This window comes from Lingula anatina, chromosome 5 (genome assembly GCF_051362555.1).
Source record: "Lingula anatina isolate TDL-2025a chromosome 5, LinAna3.0, whole genome shotgun sequence".
In the NCBI taxonomy this organism is placed as follows: Eukaryota; Metazoa; Brachiopoda; class Lingulata; order Lingulida; family Lingulidae; genus Lingula; species Lingula anatina.
In genome coordinates this window covers 22636376-22660304 of record NC_141771.1, presented here as the reverse complement: position 1 = coordinate 22660304, position 23929 = coordinate 22636376, and the positions used below count along the sequence as shown (strand labels likewise).

The 23929-nt window shown below is 36.5% G+C and overlaps 2 protein-coding genes across 4 annotated transcripts in view; both read left to right on the top strand.

Annotated features, from left to right (window-relative positions):
- The window catches only part of LOC106153787 (uncharacterized), a 211452-nt gene that overhangs the window by 139071 nt on the left and 48452 nt on the right, over positions 1 to 23929 (top strand). The gene's annotated exons all lie outside the window — the stretch shown is intronic.
- LOC106161793 (disintegrin and metalloproteinase domain-containing protein unc-71) overlaps positions 9107 to 23929 on the top strand; it is a 38736-nt gene continuing 23913 nt past the window's right edge. For all 3 annotated transcript variants that reach the window (XM_087012955.1, XM_087012954.1, XM_087012952.1), the window contains exons 1-2: positions 9107 to 9305; positions 22311 to 22735. In XM_087012955.1, the coding sequence (XP_086869081.1) occupies positions 9230 to 9305; positions 22311 to 22735 (501 nt within the window). In that variant the 5' untranslated portion in view covers positions 9107 to 9229. The remainder of the gene's footprint in view (positions 9306 to 22310; positions 22736 to 23929) is intronic.

Sequence of the window (23929 nt, the reverse complement as noted above, 5' to 3'; positions counted from 1 at the left end):
AGTCTCATTGCCCTGTTGTGTCTGGTTCACCGACTGAATCAATTCCAACAATGAGGATTCAATGCTTTGCATCCTCTGCTCTGCATCATTCGACTGAAATGATTTTGTTCGATTAGGGCTCAAGCTACGAGGTGAAAACTGAACGCGACTCACATTTGGTGGATTTAACGCTAAATATGACTTACACATGGAGACTGGGGTTCCTTAAAAAGTAACTTTGTGCACTTGCTTACTACCATTTTTAGTGCGTAACCCCAGCATTTGAATATTTGCGCCACACATACGGGCATTTTCGACTGCCTCTTCTTATGTATTAGGTCTCATGCACATCACCTTTTCCACTAAATATTGCACATGTAAGACCCCATTCCCATATATTTTATATCGATCTATCCCTGTGGGGAGTCTCACTAGATTACTGTCAGCTTAGTCGGCTTAAGCGTCTGTCCCGCCTACTAAAAGCTGTAAGGGGGTAAGTAACTATGCTGCGCGCTCGGCTGACTGCAATTTAGCGTGAACCCCCAGGGAGTTAGGTCGATCTAAATCTAAATCGCTGGATCGATCTAAATCTCTGGGAATGTACCCTTAGTTCACGGTAAAAAGGTCCAATTTTTCGGAAAAAAGAACCCCCCTTTGAAACTGCTGGCTACGGGCCTTCTCTCTCTCTCTCTCTCTCTCTCTCTCTCATTTTACCCTCTTTGTAATATTTATAGTCTTTTTAACACGACCAGTGTTGAAAAAGGTAAGCTTGCTAAACAATCTCTAAAATTTGAAATTGATTACTGCAATCACTTCCCTTAATCATTGTTAAATAGTACTCTCTGACCACAGGGTGCACTAGTCAGTTACAAAACTGTTAAAAAAGCAAAGTGTGATTTTGTACGTATTCAAGTGGAGCCCAGATATCAGAAGGCAGTTAAATAGTGCTGGGAAAGTCATTGATGATTCAACCGTAGAGGGTGGAAGCGATGGCTATAAATCCTTTATTTATTGTAGCTCATAGCCCGCGAGGAAAAGCGATCGTTTTGCACCTATTTTAAGGTCAGCAGAGTCCAAGATTATGAACAAATGTCAGGGTTAGGGTACTTTTCGAGTGAATAATAACATTTTATCTACATCTTGGCAACCGTATGTCAGTAAAACATGTTTAATATATCAATTCCTTCTAAATGAGAAATCAACAATATCAATTGCAACTAATATTAAAGTCACCAGAGGGCCCTTTAAATTATTTCATTGTATGTTATTTTTGCTTATTATATTTTCTTCCAATTCTAAATGCTCCTTCTCCCTCTTTTTCTTGTGATATCACAAAGGAGGGAAAATAAAGCACTCATCAACATTTTAAATGTAATTAATGTACGAAACATTAATCTACCCAGTGTTCATTTCTATTAATCTACAACCAAAAGCTGAAAAAAGGCCTATCTCTACTCATCAACATATTACATGTTAAAACTGCAGAAGAGATTTATCTACCCATCATTTTTTTTTTTCATATTGCGCACCGTCAATCTCTCTCTTTCTCTCTCTCTCTCTCTCTCTCTCGGGTATTTTTTACTTTCTCTTTGCAATATTTACAGTATTTTTGAACACCACTAGTGTTAAAAAAGGCTGAATCTCTTTCTCAATCACTTTCCTTAAGCATGATTAAATAGTACTCTCTGTCCACAGGGTGCCCTAGTCAGTTACAAAACTGTTAAAAAAGCAAAGTGTGATTTGTATGTATTCTAGTGGGGCCCAGATATCAATGGGCAGTAAAATAGTGCTGGGAAAGTCATTGGTGATTAAACCGTAGAGGGTGCAAGCGAGGAGCTATAAAACCTTTATTCATTGTAGCTCATAGCCCGCGAGGAAAAGCGTTCGTTTTGAACCTATTTTAAGGTCAGCAGAGTCCAAAATTGTAAAAAAAATGTCAGGGTTAGGGTACTTTTCGAGTGAATAATAACATATTATCTACATCTTGGCAACCGTATGTCAGTAAAACATGTTTAATATATCAATTCTACTAAATGAGAAATCAACAATATCAATTGCAACTAACAGGGGCGGATCCAGAGCTATATACTGACAGTCTTCCAAATTATCTTTGTTGATTCATCCTCCAATTTTGACCGTCTTCCAACATTAAAAATTGGATACCCGTCAATGTAAACTTGAAAATCTGACCGTCTTCTGGAAGACCCAGAAGACGGCCTAAATCCGCCCCTGACTAATTTACCAGAGGGTCCTGTAAATTATTTTATTGTATTTTCTTTTTACTTCTGATATTTTCTTCCCCTTCTAAATGCTCCCTCTCCCTCTTTTTCTTGTGATATCACAAAGGAGGGAAAATAAAGCACTCATCAACATTTTAAATGTAAAAAATGTACGAGACATTAATCTGCCCAGTGTACATTTCTATTAATCTAGAATCAAAAGTTGAATAATTGTAACAAATGTACGAGCAATTATTCTACCCAGTGTACATTTATATCAATCTAGAATCAAAAGTTAAAAAAGGCCTATCTTCACTCATCAACGTATTACATGTAAAAATACAGGAGAGATTTATCTACCGAGTATCATTTTTTTTTTCGTATTGCGCACCGTCAATCTCTCTCTCTCTCTCTCTCTCTCTCTCTCTGGTATTTTTTACTTTCTCTTTGCAATATCTGTAAATTATTTTGTGAACACGACCAGGGTTAAAAAAGGCTAAATCTCTTTCTCTGTCACTTACCTTTATCATGATTAAATAGTACTCTCTGACCACAGGGTGCGCTAGTCAGTTACAAAACTGTTAAAAAAAAGCAAAGTGTGATTTCTACGTATTCTAGTGGGGTCCAGATATCAATGGGCAGTAAAATAGTGCTGGGAAAGTCATTAGTGGTTCAATAATAGAGGGTGCAAGCGAGGAGCTATAAAACCTTTATTCATTATAGCTCATAGCCCGCGAGGAAAAGCGATCGTTTTGCACCTATTTTAAGGTCAGCAGAGTCCAAGATTATGAACAAATGTCAAGGGTATGGTACTTTTCGAGTGAATAATGACATATTATCTACATCTTGGCAACCGCATGTCACTAAAACATGTTTCTTATATCAATTCTACTAAATGAGAAATCAGCAATATCAATTGCAACTAATTTAAAAGTCACTAGAGGGCCCTTTAAATTATTCTATTGTATTTTCTTTTTACTTCTTATATTTTCTTCCCCTTCTAAATGCTCCCTCTCCCTCTTTTTCTTGTGATATCACAAAGGAGGGAAAATAAAGCTCTCATCAACATTTGAAAAGTAAAAAAAAATGTACGAGACATTAATCTACCCAGTGTACATTTCTATCAATTTAGAATCAAAAGTTGAGAAGACCTATCTTCATTCATCAACATATTATATGTTAAAATTGCAGGAGAGATTTATCTACCCAGGATCTTTTTTTTTTTTTTTTTCGTATTTCGCACCGTCAATCTCTCTCTCTCTCTCTCTCTCTCTGGTATTTTTTACTTTCCCTTTGCAGTATTTACAGTATTTTGTGAACACGACCAGTGTTGAAAAATGTTAGCTCACTGCAGTCTCTTAAATTTGAAATTGATTACTGCAATCACTTCCATTAATCATGGTTAAATAGTACTCTCTGACCACAGGGTGCGCTAGTCTGTTACAAAATTGTTAAATAGCAGAGTGTGATTTTGTACGTATTCTAGTGGGGCCCAGATATCAGAGGGCAGTAAAATAGTGCTGGGAAAGTCATTGGTGATTCAACCGTAGAGGGTGCAAGCGAGAGGCTATAAACGCATTATTCACATAACTCATAGCCCCCGAGTTCAAGCGATTGCATTAAAGACTAAGCGACACCTCGTCTTGTCAACTGACAAAAGGTTCAGAGTACAAATATACACAATTATTATCCTTAATTACCATGGACCCCAGCAATACAATAAAAGGTCGGCTTTCGAAGAACGACTTGATTTACACAAATTCGCTGCGATACAATCAAGTGTTACTCCCACCATGGGTCATTTAAATTATTCTGTTGTATACTCTTTTTGCTTATTACATTTTCTTCCTCTTCCGAATACTCTCTCTCTCCCTCTCTTTCTTGTAATATCACACAGGAGGGAAATAAATAAAGCACTTAACTTAGAAAATAAACTGAGGTCGGCATCACCGACCTTTAGCAGAGGAATGGGATTAACTGAACCAGATCGATCACGTTGTTACTGCATAAGTCCATCTACTAGAATATTTTACTTACGTTCTTGAAATGCATTGTATAAATGCACTTGAAATTAATGAAATGCTAATAACTATGTTTCAGGGCATCAGAACTATCACTAGACAATTTTAAGGCAATTAAAACCCAAATTAACCTTAGCCTCAGTTGCCAAGCAGCATATTACCCTAGCGAGAAGCATTTGAAATTGCGTTAGTCTATTAAGTAAGGCAAATCTACAATACTAGCTAAGAACTACACTTTTGAGCAAGATATTCATATTTTTAATCCAGTAAGTTGAAGCAATTGTGTGATGTTTACACACATTCGATAAAAAAACATTGCCGCTGCAGATACTTAAGGCAGCACGTTCCAAGTTAGTAACCAGTCATTTCCATGCTTTTATCACCTTACGACTCTTTTAAAAAAATTTTCCTATGGTTAGGGCGTTAAATTCTCCCTTGTATGTGCAATATACAGTGCATTTTGCCCTTTCACATTGTCAGCCTCTACATCTGAACCTACATGCACACTGGAGCAACTCTGGGCAGGTCAATAGCTTCTGGAAAATGTGTACACAAGGGTCCACTGTTCTGCACAAGTCCAACCAGAGTGAGCACATGGTATCTGATGACATGGCACCGTAGTGCTGATTCAGATATGTTCATCTCGCAAGAATACTCCTATATTGTTGTAGAGCAGCCTTGGTGGAAGTAAGATATGGCATCTAATGGCCTTTGGGTGTGAACAGAAACTTTTGAACTTCATTGATTAACAAAAATAATTAAAATAGAACCACATGAAGGTGTATTTAAGTTACTTGGTAGAGAATAGAAACTGACAAAATACAATGTGCAAAAACTTTTTAGAAAATTTTGAACAAAATGAAAAATATCTTGGAAATCTGGGCCGGCTTTCACGAAACGTTTCGCAGTTTGCGCACTCGCTATGGTTTGCGCAATTGCGCTAATTTTTTTAGCGTAGCTTTCTCGAAACCTTTCGCAATTTTTTTCGCTATTAGCGCACGACGTCGTGCCTGGAAGTAAATATTGTAATCTCAAAACCCAACTCTTTTGGCGGCGGAGGCAAGAAATATGACAACAAATGCTCGTGCTCCGGACCCCTGGATGTATAGAACGCCGCTTGTAGGCCTACAAAAATGATGAAAGTATCATTTTGATAAGATTTTTTTTTTTTTTGGGGGGGGGGGGGGGGAGGTGCTAACATTATTTTGAGATCGTCACTTTCATCATTTTGACAAGAAAAAAATTTTTGCGAGGTGCTAACATCATTTCGAGATTGTCACTTTCAACATTTGAGAGAAAAATATTTTTTACAAAGTCGTTTTATCATTTTGCTTGTCGAGTCGTATCGATTTGAGATACCGACATACTCTGTATAGAAACCAACATAATGCTCAATATATGAAAAATATTTCAAAAATACATTAAAAGTAAAGGCGTCTTATTAAACATAAAAATTAGTGATGGTTGACGTGGATGCATATGTCGTTTAAATTCACCTGGGGCTGGCAAATGGCCGTCCCGCAACCGCCTGATATGAGAGTCTCCACAGAGGAGAATAATCGGTCCACCTTGCTTTCCAGACATGGTTAGAGTGATGGATACACTTGCACTTGCTTTTATTCGGAAACTTGGGTTGCAAACATTATAATTATCCCATTATCTTTGATCTTATGAACACCTGTGCCCATCTTTTCATTTAAATACTGATATTGTTATTACTAATTTCTTCCTTCATCAAGATAACACTGCCATATAAGAGCACTGCTATTTAATCAAATTCCAACACTACATTTGGATATATAAATAGCATAAGTGATGCTAGAGTTATTAAATAAAACATCTTACAAAATTTCTGGTTATATTTTGGCTAATAAACAACATTTCAACAAGATATTTACTCCCGTCCCAAAGTTTTCACATATTAGAAAATTAACCAGGTTTTGACAGAAAAGTAACGCCGACTAATGCTATTGGTATGCATAGTCGGGCGTGAATTGTCAATAAACAATTGTTTTATTTTACATCTGATTTTTCTGTATGCTTATGGTCGCCCTTCATTCAATTATTCTAAAAACGGAGTAGGGTAAAACCATGGACTTTGACAGACAAAAATGACTGATAGTTATATAAACTTTATTTATAGAAATAACCGCATTCAGTGCAGAGTCCGTTTTCCGCACGCTCGACTGTACCGTTGAACGCTTGTTGAATCTAAAGGCAACCTGGCTATATCGATGTTTACTGTATACTTATGAACGTTTTTTTTTTTTCCTTTTTTTTTCATTTTGGAAGACTAGTATACAATAGTAAACATCGTTTTACGTGGTTTTCAATGCAACAAATGAGACAATCGAGTCTGGTTCACCGTCTTGAAAACGTCTACAGACACGCGTTCATTACATTTTTTTTCCAATAAAGCATCATTTTATGTTACATTTCTAACTATTATCTGATTTTACACTTCTTTCATATGGGAGGACGCTTGTGGACGGTATTTATTGCTTGTGGACTGTTGTGCCGACGGTAATATTAGTGCTTGTGGACGGTAGTGGTCGGTTGTGCTCGGTTGTACACGGTAATTAGGTACACCGGGTACATGTAAATTCGCCTATTTTCGTTTCGAACGACAAGAAAAGCAACGCAAACGCCAAAGTACGCTTGCGAAAAGTCTTAGCGACAGGGTCCGACCTGTACCAAATATCTTGCGCAAATAGCGCAATATTTTGCGCAAAATTACATTGCGAAACGTTCGTGAAAGGGTCTGTTCGCAAAAAGGGACTTTGCGCAATTGCGCAAACTGCGAAACGTTTCGTGAAAGCCGGCCCTGGTCTCTGAGAAACCTTTCAATAATAGGAAAATCAACAGTGGTTAAACCTTTACTATCTCTCATCTTAGTGCATGTATAAACTCTCCTACCAGCACCCCCACCCCCCTCCCTCAATACTTAAAAATATGCATATCATATTTATCAGGAATGGGAAAAGATACAAAATAAAATGAGCAAGGATTGCGTCTGATTACAAAAATGGACAGTAAAAGGTACCGCAAATAAAATGTTTACCAAGGCCCTAAACTTTATATGGCTTAAAAGACTTCTTTATGAAGAAAATAAAAGTGGAAAGCATTTTTCTCGGCGAAATGTCAGGAATCGGTAGTAACAAAAGGTGGATTAAAAATACTCAAAGCAACTTCTAATCCCTTTTGGCAAAAATTATTGGTTCTTTGAGTGAAATTCAGGAAAATCCCAATTTTGCCCCAGATGAAATCTCATCACAACCATTATGTCAAAACTCAAAAACTGAAAGAAACTGAAAAACTATTTTCCATAAAAGATGGTGTAAAAATGGTTTATTTTACATCAATGATATTATAAATGACATTTGAAATCCCCTCTCTCAGAGGAACTCAACAAGAAATCAACCTTAACACTAACTTTCTGGGCTAATTCAGAATACAAAAGGCCTTTCATCTGAATGGCTATCTCTTCCCTTTGAAGGAAATTACACATAGCATTCCAAGAAATAATTGACTCAATTAAACAAGTTACCAAACCATCCAGATATTTTTTTTCACAAAAAATCCTCCATAGCCATATAATATCACCAGATAAAGGTATAGGTAAATGGCAGACATATTAAAAAAAAACTTGAGTACTGATAATTGGGAACTAACATTTAAGATACAGATCACACGAAACTGAAGTCGCTCCAATTCAGAATAAATCATAGAATATTCAATACTAATGCTTATCTTATGAATTTGAAAATTTTGCAGTACTGCTAGGGAAAATATTCTGTACGTTTTGGGGGATTGTCCACATGTAAAAAATGTTTGGATGTGCATCATTTGCCCTGCTAAAGATAATTTAGGTGTGGTCATTGATAGATCTCCGGAGATATTTGTATTTGGGTTTGTGCAAGCATACACTATTTATGAACCTATCTTAATAATTAAGAAACATGTTAGTATATGTAGAATGGGAACAAAAAAGATTGGAAGGAACTGGAGGATATGTAAAATGCTACAGAGATATCTGTATATATATTATTAAATATATAATGTTAAATACTTGTTGCTAGGGTAATATGCTGCCTAGCAACTGTTGCAATGGTTTACTTGGGTTTTTAATGTCTTAAAATAGTATAGTGACAGTTCTGATGGCTTGAAACATTATTAAAAGCCTTTTTAAATCATTTAAACTGAACAAGAAAGGTCCAATTAGCTTGTTACTGAGTGAAATCACTTCCTTAGCAACAGTTGCTAAGCAACGCTTTGAAATTTTGGGCACTACCCTTGAAAATGATCAGCATAGTCCAAAGAACATTTGTGCCAAGTTTCATGCATTTTCCACCTTTTGACCTACCTGCTGTATGTGGCTAGAAAATTGTGTCTTTTTGCAGATAATACTAAGAAATATTTGACGGCTATTTTCAACCTAGCCGCTTTGTGATTATATTGTGATTATATTCATATTATATTGAAACTTTCAGAAATGTTCATCAGATAGCATGTTATTATATAACAGTCATTATAAGTATTATTATTATTATTATTATTATTATAAAATTGATTTTATTTGAAAAAAAAAAAAATAGATGCGGGGAAAAAAACCTAATTTCGTCACGGCCTCAGCATCAAAATGTAAACTGTAGTAACAGTGCAAAGTCATATTAAGTTAGCAAACTCCGTGCTAACTCTCGTGTTCATACCCGCAGATCCAGTACAATTCTATCTTCAGCATTTTCTTAAATTGTGGTCCTCCTGGGTGGATTTTCATTGCTACGGTGATAACCACCACATCCATCTCAAGGCATTTCCCGAGCAAATTGCAGCAGGTGCGATATTCGAAACTATCGTTTTAATAATACGCTACAAAATCATTCGAAACTAAATCGTTCAGCTAGCTTTACGACATCGGCGGCAACAATAAACGACGTGAAAGACGGACGCAATACGTGATGGATTAACAGCACAAAATGCCCAGAAAACGACTCTTTTAGGTGACCAACTATGGCCACTGTTAATACACTGGTGCTACTGTGTCTTCTGGTGACTCAAGGAGGCACAGAAACCACGGAAAACCAAGGTAAGTGATGTAGGCCGTGGATCGAGCCGTTTAATCCTCGTTGAAGTTGTCCCTGTCTCATCCTGCCCAAGACACCTGTGTTTCCACAACACCTGTCCCTGAGTCCTGGACTTGGCGCGTTTATCTCCCGGGGAAATGTGGGTTAGATATTGATATGAATGGTGTGCGGGCTGGGTTTTGAAAAGTCTCCTACTGTAGCGACGATTGATCGGTTTAAGTTCATAATTAATTTTAAATAAACATTTTAAAATTATAGCTTGCATGGTAGATTCTACGTCCTCGCTCGACTGGTACTTTGATCCGTTATGGATGAAATAGACTTAAGCATTTATAACAGACTAGTCTACCATAATGCAATAATTGTGATAATATAAACAAGTGAATAGATTGCTAGTAATTAGTGATAATCATATTTTTATCGCACAAATAAATACAACCATAATACTTTAATACAAGTACAAACTACAACAGTGGAGAACATTCAGTTCAAAGTTTTAATGGCATTTTGCATTTCTTCTACATGAGTTTGCTCATCTCATATAATGCTTTGGAAGCCATTTGTGTGCTAGTATTTTAATTATCCATCAATGTCATCATATTATTCTGAGTTTTCTTCTCTTAATAATTAATAAGAGTGGGTGGGGTGGCAGGCGCACAAGTTTTGATAAAGTTGTATACTAGACAAAGACAGTTTTACTGAACATACTAGTACTCATAATTTATGGAAGGCAAGAAGTGAATGCAGTGCATTTTGTCTTTCTGTCTTATATTGCTTGTTTTACTCATTTGAAAGCTTTTAGTTGCGTAGTATTTGTTGTAGTAATTAACTGAGCGGAGAGGAAAATTAATTAAGTGGCATTTATGTAATGGCACTCAACGTGCTAGTACCACTTAGCATTATGTTTTTAAGAACAAGTTACAAGTACAGTACTAGGACCAATTAATTTGGAACAGGCTGTGATTTTTTCAAGTAATTAATTGCATCTCTCTCTCTCTCTCTCTCTCTCTCTCTCTCTCTCTCAAACACATTTAATTAAATGTTTTGCTTCTCTGTATATATAAATACATGTAAATATAAAACAACAGTTTTTAATTATGAAGGCTTAACCGGATTATCAAGATTTTTAACCTTCCTTTCCAGCCTATGTGAAGTAAACTTGTTTGCAGCTGCTCATGCAGTGTCTTATTTGATGCTGTTATATCAATCAGTAAATCAAGACTAAGAGAGCCTAACACCTTTTTTTAACAAGCATGTCCTGTGACACTTGCTTGTGACATCATTTACAATAACTTGCTTTAGTCAATCAACAGCTTAGTCACTTAAAACTGAAAAGAGTGCTCCTGTGCGTAGACATAACTGTCTGACTGGTGATTTGGCATACATTTAAAGCTCATCAAAGCTGAAATATAGTAAATAATGTATACTTAGGTATCCTGTCTATAGAGAATCTTCCATAAATTCATACTTGGAGGAGATATTTAGAAATGTTTCTTTTGACTATATATCCCTCAAATTTTACAATTTCTGTGTAAAAAAAAAAAGAGTTATGAAAGGAGAGAGCTTGTATTGTGAGAGTTTAAGCCAGGATACAACATAACATTGAACGATAGTTTAATGTGAACTAACCCATAGGCCTTTCTACTACTTGCCGTGTAACATAACCAACAAGAGTTTATAATATAGAAAAATGGGCACCCCCTTCTGGGCACGACGCTGCATGGCTGATAGCTTTGTGTGCTGTTTGTGTGTTCTTGTGAAATAACAAGAGGGTTCGGCAAATATGTTTTCTTACCACTCAATGCAGGTTTGCTGCCTTTGTGTGGAGAGTGCGTTGAGGTTTTGTGTTTTTTCCTCTGCTGTTTGTTGGTAATAATACGTCTTCTCAGCTCGCACTGCGAGAGTTCTCTATAATGGTTGAAAGTCCTTGTAGCACCTAGCTTGCTGGCATTGTCTAGGATTGTTTTGTGGTTGCTGAACTTGTGTTAAGCATGGGAAATATGTTGCTGGTGGCTAGAAGTTATAACTTCTCTTCTTAGGACACTGTCTGTAGGAAAGGAAACTTCTTATGTGTGTCAATCCATAGAAATACTAGTAAGATAGATTTTGAGCCTGAATAGAGGAGTTTAAACAAGTTTTCTTCTCTCATTAAGATCTTTCACACAGTGTTCACCCTCCTTTTTTTTTGGTCATTTTTATTTCCATCAGTTTCTTCTCAGAGTATGAATGTGATGGAATTATTTTCCTTGAATCAATATTATCTTCCTGTGGTTTGAAAACATGCATGTAGGTTTCAAGATGGAGACACTTTCACAGTAAAACTGAACTGTCTGAAGAATGACTTCTCTTTATTGTCTTTAAATAATAACATTTTCTTTTTTAAGAAAAAAAAAGCAATTAAAACCAAGAGAGACAAAATCTGTAATAAACTTTTAGCCCTGAAGTCATGAACAGCTGTATTTAATTCAAAACTGCAGATATAATTGGTGGCAAATTACCCCCACAAGTCATTTATACACACGCTGACTGCAGTATAGAGCTGAGAGTTTACCCAAGTGGAACTTGTGCATATTTTGAAATAGATTTGAAAATTGGTGTCAGTTAAAGGTGACTACTCTGACAATGAAATATTGAGACCTGTTCGTAAAGGGACTAGTTTTAACTGAAGGAGATATTTATAAGAAACTGATGTTGCATCTGGGCTTTTTTGTACTTAAACTAATTACTTATAAATTACACATCACTAAACTGCCTTTCTCTGTCTTTGCAGTCTACTTCTGCTATTAGTGTAACTGTTATATGAAGTTATTAAACCAACTTATTCAACTTTCCATGGTAGATGTAATGTATAAACTGCCAGTCTACCTTTTAGTCTTATCTGTTTTTAACTGTAGTGGGTAAGTGCACCCCTCTGATGGAAGTAATAAATGAGTTTAGATCTTAAAATGTATCCTCCGTGCCTAGTTCCTTGTCAACTAGGGGAACCAGATGGTACATTTAATTAACTCCACACATAACTCAATCATCTTTGACTTCTCACTTACAGGAACCTCGTTCCATTTAATCTGACATTGAGCAATTAAAGGTTACAGCATTGAGCAAATTGGCCATTAGTGGAAAACTGGAAACATCAAGATCAGCTGAAGATGTATAAGAAATAGGCATGAACCGGGCACTTATTTTCAAAAAAAAAAAAAAAAAAAAAATACATGATGATCTTATTTTTCCGTCCAAAGCAAAATGGCTCTGCATCAAATTCTTTGTACAGATTTATATTCAGATATTGTGATTAATTTCATCATTTTGATCCTTCTATAGAAATCCTAAAGGTTACGTCCAATATCCCAGACTATTAAAATATCAGTGAGCATCGGCTTACCATGATTGGTTCTGTTAGACTGATATGTCTCTTGCCTCACTGAGCTCAGAGATGTTCAAATTCAATCTTTTCTGTCGGCTGCCTGGCAGTCTATTTACAGTAGCGCGTTATCAGAGAGATTGGAGAATTACTGGGATCATCAGCGCCACTAAAAGGCCATGTTGATTACGGTCCCAATGGTATTTCACGGGTAGAATTGACCTTTAATTCACTGTGCGAGAATCTTGTGAATGTTGGCTGTTGAAAGTATTGAAGAAGGGGATGTATGGATTGAATAAAAAAAGAAGGCAGATCTTTGAAATATTTTTAGACTTGGAAAAGATACTGATATATAACTGGCAAAGCAGATACTTGTTAATTTATATTAAAAAAAAAGAAAAAACTAAAAAGATAAAGCACAGACTGTAAGATGAAATGAGCACTAAACTCAGTGTATGATTTTTTAGTACTAGTAATATTTTTTTTAATTATTTATGTAGAAGTATTTCATTTGAATTAATATTTAGAAAAAGAAGTTCAGAATGCACCAGTTATGATATATGACAAATGAAGCTGTTAAAAAAAATTAACCATTGTTTGCATTACAGTATACACCAGTAAACAAATTATACTCATTAAAGAAAACTGTTAATTATCTAAGATAAGTAATTAAAGTGGCTCTAAAGACCACTGTCAATATAGATTGATTGCATTAAATTCATCATAGTCATACCTAAGTCAGTTAATCAGAGCTCTGAATCCTGCAGAGTTCCTGATGTTTGATGATAATCATCTACATTGTCACTGGACAGTGCTGGGTGTGAAGTTCTCAAGTAAATTGCATTAACATTAATTGGTGACTCAGCTGCAGGGATGGTTACTGGGCAGATATATGACTTTGTAGAAATTTATATCTGATTTAAGGAGGATTGTTTTAACATTGAGTATAAGAGAGAGAGAGATAGCAGACCCGTAGCCGGGGGGGGAGGGGGGGGGGAGGTTCGAAAGAATTGACCCTTTTGCTATGAAAAGGCCTACTCTGGGTAAAATTTGATCTAGGTACATGAAGTTTTTATGGAAATGGGTCCACTTTTTAGAAAAAGAACCCCCCTTTTGAAATTGCTGGCTACAAGCCTGGATAGGGAGATGAAGAGAAAGAGACTGAGTGAAAAGAGAGAGAGGGGGAGACAGAGAGAGGGAGAGAGAGAGAGAGGGGAGGGGGAGAAAGAGAGAAATTGAGGGAATAAAGAAAAAAAAGTGAAAGAAGGGTGCTTATAAGAGAGGGATATGGTGGGGTGTAGAGAAGAGAAGAGAAGTTGGAATTTATTGCTACAGTCATTTGGCATTGAATAATAGTTCACAATATTGAATATGACAATCAAACGTGAACATGTGCACATGATGTTGGTAAACAGATCACACCATTTGAAAATAAGTCTTAATTATTCACCAACTGTTTGATAATTCAAGGAAACATGAACAAAATCACTTTCACTGTTATCATCCAAAATTAAAAGCAATCAATTAAAATAAGACGAATTAGTACAAGCACTACTCGGCCGACTTCACTAGAATATGAATAGTTAAGCTGGAGATGTTGCGTACTTGTCCTGTCATCAGTGATATCCCCTGTTAGCCATATTGATTTCCACTTCGCGCTATTTGCTCAGGCAGACGTAAGAGAATTCTCTGATTGGATTTGACAAGCTATGATTCATATTTTATTGTAGTTGATGGGGTGAGCAGCCAGCAGTTTAATCTAGAGTCCCTGGGGAGAACGGGCCGAGATAAAAGGGATGGAGGGTCTTGTGTAGCACTGTGTGAGGTGGTGTGTTTGTGGTATTCAATATTAGACCGGGTTTCAGCAGGATTGACCCATCTCTGAGGGGATTTTCACTAAATAACAATCAACTTAAGCAGCTTAAATGTCTGTCAAGCCTACTGAAGCTGCTACTGGTAAGGGGTAATTTAGTATTGTTTAGCAGCCTCAGTAGGCGTGTCAGACATCTAAGCTGCTTAAGCTGAAAGCAATTTAGCGAGAAACCCCTCGGATATGGATCGATCCTATTAGATCAATCTAGGTATGGAAACCTAGTCCTTGTGGTGGTCAATATTAGTCTATGGTAACTGTCTGATGTAATTTGGCGAACAAGTAAAACCAGTTCTAGATCAGCCCGAGTAATGTCATAGACAATGACATATACATCAGTTGTCAGCTCAGCAGCAGTTCATCTGACACATTGCAGAGTATACACGTTAGCATCTTAATAAATCAACTTTGACTAATTGCAGTCAGCAATTTTAACCAATGACACCTTAAAAAACTTTCATGTCTTTTAAATCAATAATAAAATCAAGGACAAAGACTTTGGTGAGTTCTCTCAAAACTTTGAATTTCTGTTGTACATAATTATACAAACATGACATCTGTTACCTGTATATTTATAAATACAGTAGCCTGTTTTTGTTCCAGTAGCTTTCGCAAAATTATAGTCATGCAAAAAGATGCAAATAGTGAGCAACAGCAGGCATTCGCAATCAACATAGAGAATTCGAGAAGTGTTCAGAACGCTGCCATGAATTTTGCAATAATTGTATGGCATTATCTCATCTTGACAAACATTGGCGGAAGGCTGCAGGCATCGAGAGCACTTTAGATTTCATACATGAGTATTTCCTGTCTCTGTGAACGTTAATAAACCCAGCTAGCCGCACTGAATAAACACACTACAATATCTGTGTACACTACTTCAGTGCGTGTTTTTAGAGTTGTGATTCACGTAATATGGATCGATTTGTCCTGTATTAAAGTGTATTTATGATGATTTCATTTTTAGTTTGTGTCTGAGAGAATTTATTGAATTCCTGTAGATGTTGTACGATGGATGGTTGTATAATGTAACTGAGAATGAATTTTTATATATTAAGTTTTTTGAAAAGTACGAAATAGAATTTTAAAGTTGATTATGATATGAAGGTGGAGAGCACCTTTAGTGTGCAGATCTTTGTCAGGGCAAAATGTCAGTTATCATTAAGTATAAGAATAAATTCAGTTGATATTGTACTAATCCTAATCCCCTTAGAATAACTGTCTTGAAATGTCATCAAAATTTGTGGAGTACTGTTAAAGATATCTTGTCTAATAAAAAAAAAAAAGAAAAAAAGAAAAGAAAAAGATAAACTAGTGTTGCTGCAAACATAACTTTCTTCTTCTGGCAGAAGTAGTGAAATTCTGCAACTTAGAAAAAAATGCAGATAGCAGACAGAGTGGCTTTCAGGAGTATCTGCAGCACTCTGAATCTTTGGTGAAGATGCCCCTTATCAGGGATTACAATTCTGTACCCCAGAATGTTTGGCTTGTAAATTAAGTTTTCAATTAGCCTGGTTTACTCTGAGGCTCAAGTACTTGGGATATCAGAGTAAGCTAGCTGGCTTTAAACTGGGAGTTAATAATTTGATTGGTTTCTGTCTTAATACGTAAGGTGAAATTGGAAAGATACAAAACATGGTACTTCAGCTACTTCGCAAAATGAAGGAATTATTTTTGACATAATTGAAATCAGATGTGACTGTTCACCACCATGCCATCAAGTTACGTGAAGTAGGAGTTTACACAGCAAGAGTTCACTCAACCATTTATTAGCCAGTTCACAACTGAAAATTTCAATTTATAATACTGTAGATATTTCAAACAACATACAGAAATTCATCGTTTTTAAAAATCTATTATATAATTGTAACTTTTAGAGCATAACACAATTGATGAAGTTCTTCGCAAGTTCTAAACTGATGGAAATTTTTCTGTTTAACTTAAACGAAGGAAGCCTCAGTTTCACGCAGATGTCTGTCTTGCCTGCACTCCAGGAGCTTCAGGATAAAAATGTCCAAATATTTACCTTCTGCTTGCTCTGCTTGGACTTCCGGATATTTTTATAGTGAAAAAAGAAAGCCTTCTGCTTTACAGAGTAAATGATTTTCCCAGGTCACCAGATAAATATTTAACTTCTGGAGTTGGGATTGCTTACCTTCAGTGTTCTGGGGAAACTAAGGTTATAGTTTCTAGGGGCTTTTAACTTTTATGATGGATTTTGTGTGGAAGTTGAACAGGTGCAAAAAATTGGAATATTGGCATTTTAATTTACTCAAAGATAGGTAAAATACAAGTTGCCTTTTTTCATTAAAGTCCTGTGTTGAAACAAGCAGATGGTTTTACACAGGTTATATTTCTGTATTGAAACAGACCCCTTTCTCAGTAATTATACTGTGCTGTTTTTCTCTCCTCTCACTCCCCCCCCCCCCCCCCCCCACACACACACACACACACACATCCTCCCAGTCTGCAGATAAGTCTACACTCCACCATTTTTTTTACAGCTCTCAAACAAGTTACATAATTTACTGCTCCACTGGGCTTACATGCAAATTGTCTGACTTCCAAAACTGATAACCTGTAGCCTTCACAATCTCCCATTTACTACCAACCTTTATAGAGGTAACGTGTAGCGTGGATAGTGTTACCCAGGCACGTACATTTTGCCAACTGCAAAATATAACTTGGTTTGAAACTTTTAAAAGGCAAGAGACAGTTTTAAATGTCTGATTTTATTTTCTCTCGGTTTGTTTTTCATCTTGCCAGTTTTAAAATTGGCTGGACTTTCAGTGTGTCTGTATGAAAAATTGAAGAAGTAAAAAGTTGTTTTTTTTCTCACCCTTTAGAAGAACAAGATAATTTATGTACTATTAGCCTTGCCTGGGTGCCCCCCCCCCCCCCCCCCCCTTTTGCAGAAGGAATGTTTGTTTAAAATTTTAGCTAAAATTATTTGTCAGTGTTAACCCAGTATAGATCAGTGACGTTTGAATTGAGTGAGAATGAGTTTAGCTGATTGTGCAGTAATAAATAGTTCACTAATGGTTTAGAGCAATAAATGCTCTATTTTAAAAGCTCAATATGGATTTTTCAAAAAGAGACATCCACCAGCATCTCCAGTCTGAAAATAAAGGGGAAAAAAAAACTTCAGTCATAAATGGTTTGGTTGTAACCTGCTTTTGGTAGTTAACTCTTCAGTGGTTCTCAGGTGGGTTTTCACAGCAGTCTAACAACCTGTACAGTTAACTGCTTGGCTGGGTTTTCACACAAATCCTCCCACTTCAAAGCAAACGACCTGCTCCTCCAATTTACCCCATTTATCAGCTACGCGTCCTGGGTGACTGGCGATAAAAAACGGAACTATTGAGGAAGTCGCATCATTGTGAAATGTACACTTCTGGCTGGGTATTACGGCTAACAATAGGACTGGTTTCAACTGCAGTGAAACTGTGTTTAGGGTTTAGATGATGAGGAAGAAGCTTGGGCCCATTACTAGTATACATTTATATATATTATAGTTTCACACACACATTCTATTCATCATAAAATATATCAATGAAAATGACAATAAAATTTTAATGTCAAATGTAATGAGTATGCTATAAACCAATTATAAGATGTATGACTATACCTACTTCCAACTTACTAAAGGCAATTGTTTTAGCCAAGTTACTATTACTAATACTCAATTTCCGGTCAGGAGCTGCACTGTCTTCTAGCTCCCTCCTAGCCAAGACAGAGGAGAGAAATTGAGCTATGAGGGTTATATATTATATTATGTTATTTATTTATTTATGATAAATCCAGGAATGAAATGAGACTTGAGTAAGGTGGGATGAATTAATGTTCCCGCTGTGTCATGACCATTATATATTCCTTCCCTGGTGATTTTTTTCTCCACAGCTGATGTTTTTGTGTGTTGATTTACCTTTGCAGAATGGATATATATGATTTTTGTGATGCCATCTTTTATTACATTTTATGCCCCATTAGAAAAATGGAAGTTATCCATTCAAACTGAAACAAACAAGGCTGGGGTCAGTCCATCAAATAAATACTATTTCTGAATCAGTAAGTCTTAAATTGGTAAAAAATAAAAATAAACCGTTTCAGTTTTTAAGGACATAGACACATGTTGCAAAATGACAAATTATTCTATTTATACAACTCTGTGTATATTTAGCCAAGAGAGTAGTTTTTCACAGTTGAAGACAATCTCCAGTCACGTATCAACAGTTTGATTATCTCGCTCAGGTAATAAGCACAGGTAAGAATCTCTGCTATTGAGGTCGTCACAGGCACAATACAGTGGTGTGATCTTGTAAGTACCAGCTTACGTGGAGCAACTAACATGTTTTCTATAGCTTAGGAAAAAAAGACTTATGCACAGAAGTCGATGTCAGAAAATTAAAAGCCGTCCAAGAGCCCTTCAAGCTACTACTAGGGTCTTAGAACGGCCCTTCAAGCAACTAAGTTAGGGTCTTAGAACCTGACAGAGTGATAGAGAGAAACAGTTCTCAGTATCATCAGCATACTTAGAGAATTTAGTTTTACTGGCCAAACTTCCTTTTGATAGCTTAGGAAAAAACTGTATGCACAGAAGTCTGTAATTTATAATTTTTTCATCAAATATAATATTCAAAAACATACCCTGAAAAATCATTTATTACAAATTCTAAAACATGCTGATTGAATTTACCAAATTTTAGACATGTATACTAGGAATATTTAGTGCTGGTAAAAGAAACAACATTATCTGTTCAGAATATTCAGAATATCACCATTTTATACATTCTGACTCCATGTCCAAACAAGTAAGAGCCACCAGCTCAGTGTACCTGTGGTGAAATACCAAATAAATAAGGATAAGATTGAAATAGTTGTGATTTCATGCTGAGTTAAGAGAGTATAAATCAGCCTCCAGAGCAGAGTTTTGATTTGTAACTGTCAATGGTGTTGTTTATGCTCTTCATGCTGTTGCTGGGAAATTTATGAATAACGTGGTGTTCTTATTGGGGCGGCAGGAAGAACTGTTTAAGAGGGGATTAAAATGTGAGACTGAGATAGGATTTTCTGAAGCTCTATTGTTTTGTTGGTTTCCTGTTAATCAAGCCAGTAGGAAGCCTGGTATAAATGTAAGAGCACATTTAGAACAAGTTGATCTGCGGACTAAGAGCGCATTCCCAGAGATTTAGATCGATCCTACTAGATCGACCTAACTCGCTGGGGGTTCAAGGTAAATTGCTGTTAGCCGGCCGCGCACGGTAGTTAATAACCCCCTTACAGCTTTTAGTAGGCGGGACAGACGGGTTAGCCGGCTAAGCTGACAGTAATCTAGTGAGACTCCCCACGGGGATAGATCAATCTAAAATCTGTGGGAATGGGGTCTAAATGTAAGAGCACATTCAGAGCAAGTTGATCCGCGTACTAACAGATCCATGGACCAAATATGGCCAGTCAACGCAAAAGTAATGTCACTAATTCCCTGATGGTCACCCTGCCTCCACACGTGCCATCAATGTAGGGGCCTAGCAATTAAACTCGGGGAGCTGAGATTTAATCCATTTTATGGTGCTTGTGGAGACCATTTTGGAATCAGCAGCATCGCTTTTGAAGTGGGGTCGGCCATATTTAGCCAGGGGATCAGTTAGTACTGGGATCAACTATTCTGAATGGTCCCTGGGACACAATTTTATGAAGCACTATTGTTTAATTGATGTCCTGTTAAACAAGGCAGTAATAGTAAGACATCTGTTATGAATATATATATATACTAGTAGTAAAATCTTTTCTGAGGAGAGGTGGGTGGGGGGGGGGGGGGGGCTTGAGGTGGCAGATGAATTCAGATAAGAGGTAAATTGTGAAAATATCATAAATATATTTTCAGCCAAAATAAGTTATTCAGTATTGAACCCAGTCATTTTAAATTGGAGGCAAGCATAAAGTTAGAAACCAACTCACACTGAAATAAGGGACAGATCAATCTATCAATTTATTAGCTAAAGTGAAAGTAAAGATAGACCTGCTGTGAGGAGACACGGGCAATTTGTTTTCTTTTCTAACTGTAGAATTTTCCAAGCACCTGTCAATTTGGAAATGTCAGAGAGGACTGCAGTTCATTGGCCTTAGAGCCTTCCAGTCCACAAATAAAAGTACTAAGAACTACCCTGAAAAAATTCAAAATTGGTCTGGTTTTGTGACCAAAATTCTTGTCTACTTTAGCCCTATATAAAGATTCATATTAGTCTGTATGTGCAATATTGATATATTATTTTTATTTACAAGCATTTATTGATTGATTGATCGATTTAAGCCTTTAATATTTTGGAACCATGTAAAAAAGGATATATTATTTAAACTCCAAGGCATAAGTCACATAGGAACACAGAGAGTAGAAAGTGAAATACCTTCTCAGTTTTTTTTTTTTTTTTTTTTTTTTTTTTTTTTTTTTTTGGGGGGGGGGCAATTTTCTGTTGAATTGATAAAGTGGGTACATGGCATGTAGCCAAGCAATCAGACCAGCACCTGTTTGCCAAGTAATTGTAATCAAGGCTAAGTTTGCCACATAAGTTATCTCTGAATGTTTCATACATAGTAACATGCCAATGGAGCGGGGTTTGATACCAATATATCTAAATACCTCCATCATTTTTTGCCTGGGAGAGAAACTACTTCAAATGGCAATAATGAAGATTTTGAGCTCAGTAAAATGTTTGCTCTATTTCTCTGCTATCAGCTAATGTCAACCCAGAGGCAATGGTTTATCAAACAATTGCTTAGGTTTATGTGGTTTGTGCAAACTTGGAGGCATTATTGAGGAAAGATAAGGGAGGCTGTCTGGCTGGAATGACGGGGTAAAAAATGAAGCTGTTTTTTTACCTCTGTCAGTGAAATAGGTGGTGGTTTTATTGGCATTGGTTTGCCGATAGTTCCTATAAATAGATCTCAACAAGTTCTTCAAAACTTTTGGTGAAATTTTCAGCTACTGTAGTTGGAAAGAAGTTATAAGAAATATATAATAAATCCTTTTTTTTTCTTTTAATTTTTTTGTATAAATAAAACATGGTGATGATTATTGTAGCTGTTATTGAAAATTACTGCATATCTCGCACACAAATGCTTGTCTGCACATGCACATGCACCTGCCTGTGAAACTGTTTTTGTAAAGCCTGGTTTAATTAGAACACATCAATTTCTTCTAGTAATTAGTTATTTGATATAATGTTCTCTCTTTCTCTCTCTCTCTCTCTTTCTCTCAAGCAGACAAAAAGAGAGAAAGAGTTGTAATCAAACATTCTCCATCTTCCATGCTTAAAGTCCCATATTGTATAATTAGTAATACAATCTGGACTTTCATTGATGAGGATAATTAAAATGTACAGTGTAGTGTTTCTAACCCAGCAAGAGGTCATGCGTGCGCGCGTCGTGTGGCAGGCTGTGTTGAACATCTGGTGCACTGCTTTGTCTCTGACTCTGATTGAACATGATAGCACCAAGGGTTCTACTTGACTGGGTGAAAACAAAATTTATAACGGGTTTCTGGTCATATATTGTTTTATATAAACTTGTGAATTTGTGGCTGTTTGTGTTAACACTTTGACAGACTGGAAAATGTTGGGTTTGTTTGATTCATCCTAGTCTTCTATTTGGAAGGTTTTCAACTTACTCTGACAAATAAAGATGTATTTCTTTAATTTTATTCTTGAAGTGATTGCATAATTTTATAATCCATAAATTATTTTTCATTTTACAAACTATTTACAAATCTCTTCTGTCTTCCAGTCGTCTTCCTCACTCCCACAGTCAACACCACATTTCCCTCCTCTCCTGCACACACAGAGATAGATGGCGCCAGTGATGACAGCACCACTGACTCTGACACCATTGTCACCACCACCAGCACCACATTTTCCATAGACCCACCACCCAAGGAAATGGCCATCATTTCTAATAGCACCATTAGTGGCACCACTGCAACCACCTCCGACAGCACTGTCACAAAGGCACCACCCGAAGTAGACACCAGTGGTGCCGAGGCACCACCAAAAGACACCACCACCACCACTGAGAGCACCACTGTGGGTGCAGCGCCACCTTTAATAGTACAGAACCTCCCAGCTGTGTACGAGATCGTCTTCCCAGAACAAATTCGACACAAGAAAAGAATTGGAATATCTACGAGAGATGACAAAGGACGTAGATTTAAGGTATTGGATTGTGCGACATGTATTTCTTTCTTTTTTTGTGCACATTTTAAAAGAAATTCTGAGACAAAATTTTGACTAGGATAAGAGATCAATAACAGCCCAACCCCCCCTCCTGCCATGATATTATTATTGCATGTGTTTCTACCCCCTGTGGCTGTAGACACTTTACTCTAATGTCACTTATCCTCACAGCTGAATAGAATCGGGTACAAATACTGGGATGCCCACCCACACCCAACTGTTACCAGAGATAACTGATTTTATATGATATTATTACTAACCAAAAATTATGTTGAACTTTTAAAGCTTGTATTTTCACTGCATTCAATGTAAAAGCTTTCTGGATTTTCCAAATTTCAGTCTTCATTCATTGCCCTGGACCCAGTTGGGGCATTACCTCCCCCAGCTACTAGTACATTTTCAGGATGTTATCAGTTTTTACAAAATTCACCTGATGATCCTGTGACTCTGCAAGCTTGCCTAAGCATTATAATACTAAGGTCTAGTACTCAAAGGTGGTATGTTTCAGAACATTGTGAAATTCTAGCTTGCTATTTGCTAAAGGTGTGTTTTTTTTTTTTTTTTTTTTAATCACCTGAACCAATGCTGCCAATTGCAAACAATGAAAGAAAAAGTCAGTGGGAAAAAAGCCATTGAAAGTTTTTTCAATATAATATATATGTCCTCATTTGTACCTTGTGATGACTCACTGTGGTATTTTCTACACACGGTGAACAATCAGTGTAAAATGACAGCCCTTTGACACTGCTTATTATATTAACACCAATCAATAAGTGGGATGAAATATGAAAAAAAAACATGAAAATTCTCTCAGAGAAAATCAGCTTTTTACGGAAGACAAGAGACAAAACACAAAGAAGTCGTTGAAGCGTGTCTGCCGTATTGAAAGGCTGGATATTGGAGCATGAGGCAGATTAAGTTCTTATGGGAGATGGATTGGAATTGAATGGTTTTCTCGGGTTTAAAAAAATGTTTAGTAAGGATTAGACATCAGAATCATACAAACATCTATATTTAAATTCAATGAATTCAGTCATGTGTCACTGAAAGGGAGGGAGATATGCATATGGAAATATTAACCCACTTGTTTCTGATGAAGTGAATGATGTTATAAATATTGCAGTGATTTTTTTTTCTAGAGAATAAAAGGGCAGTCAGACAGGTTGAAACCAA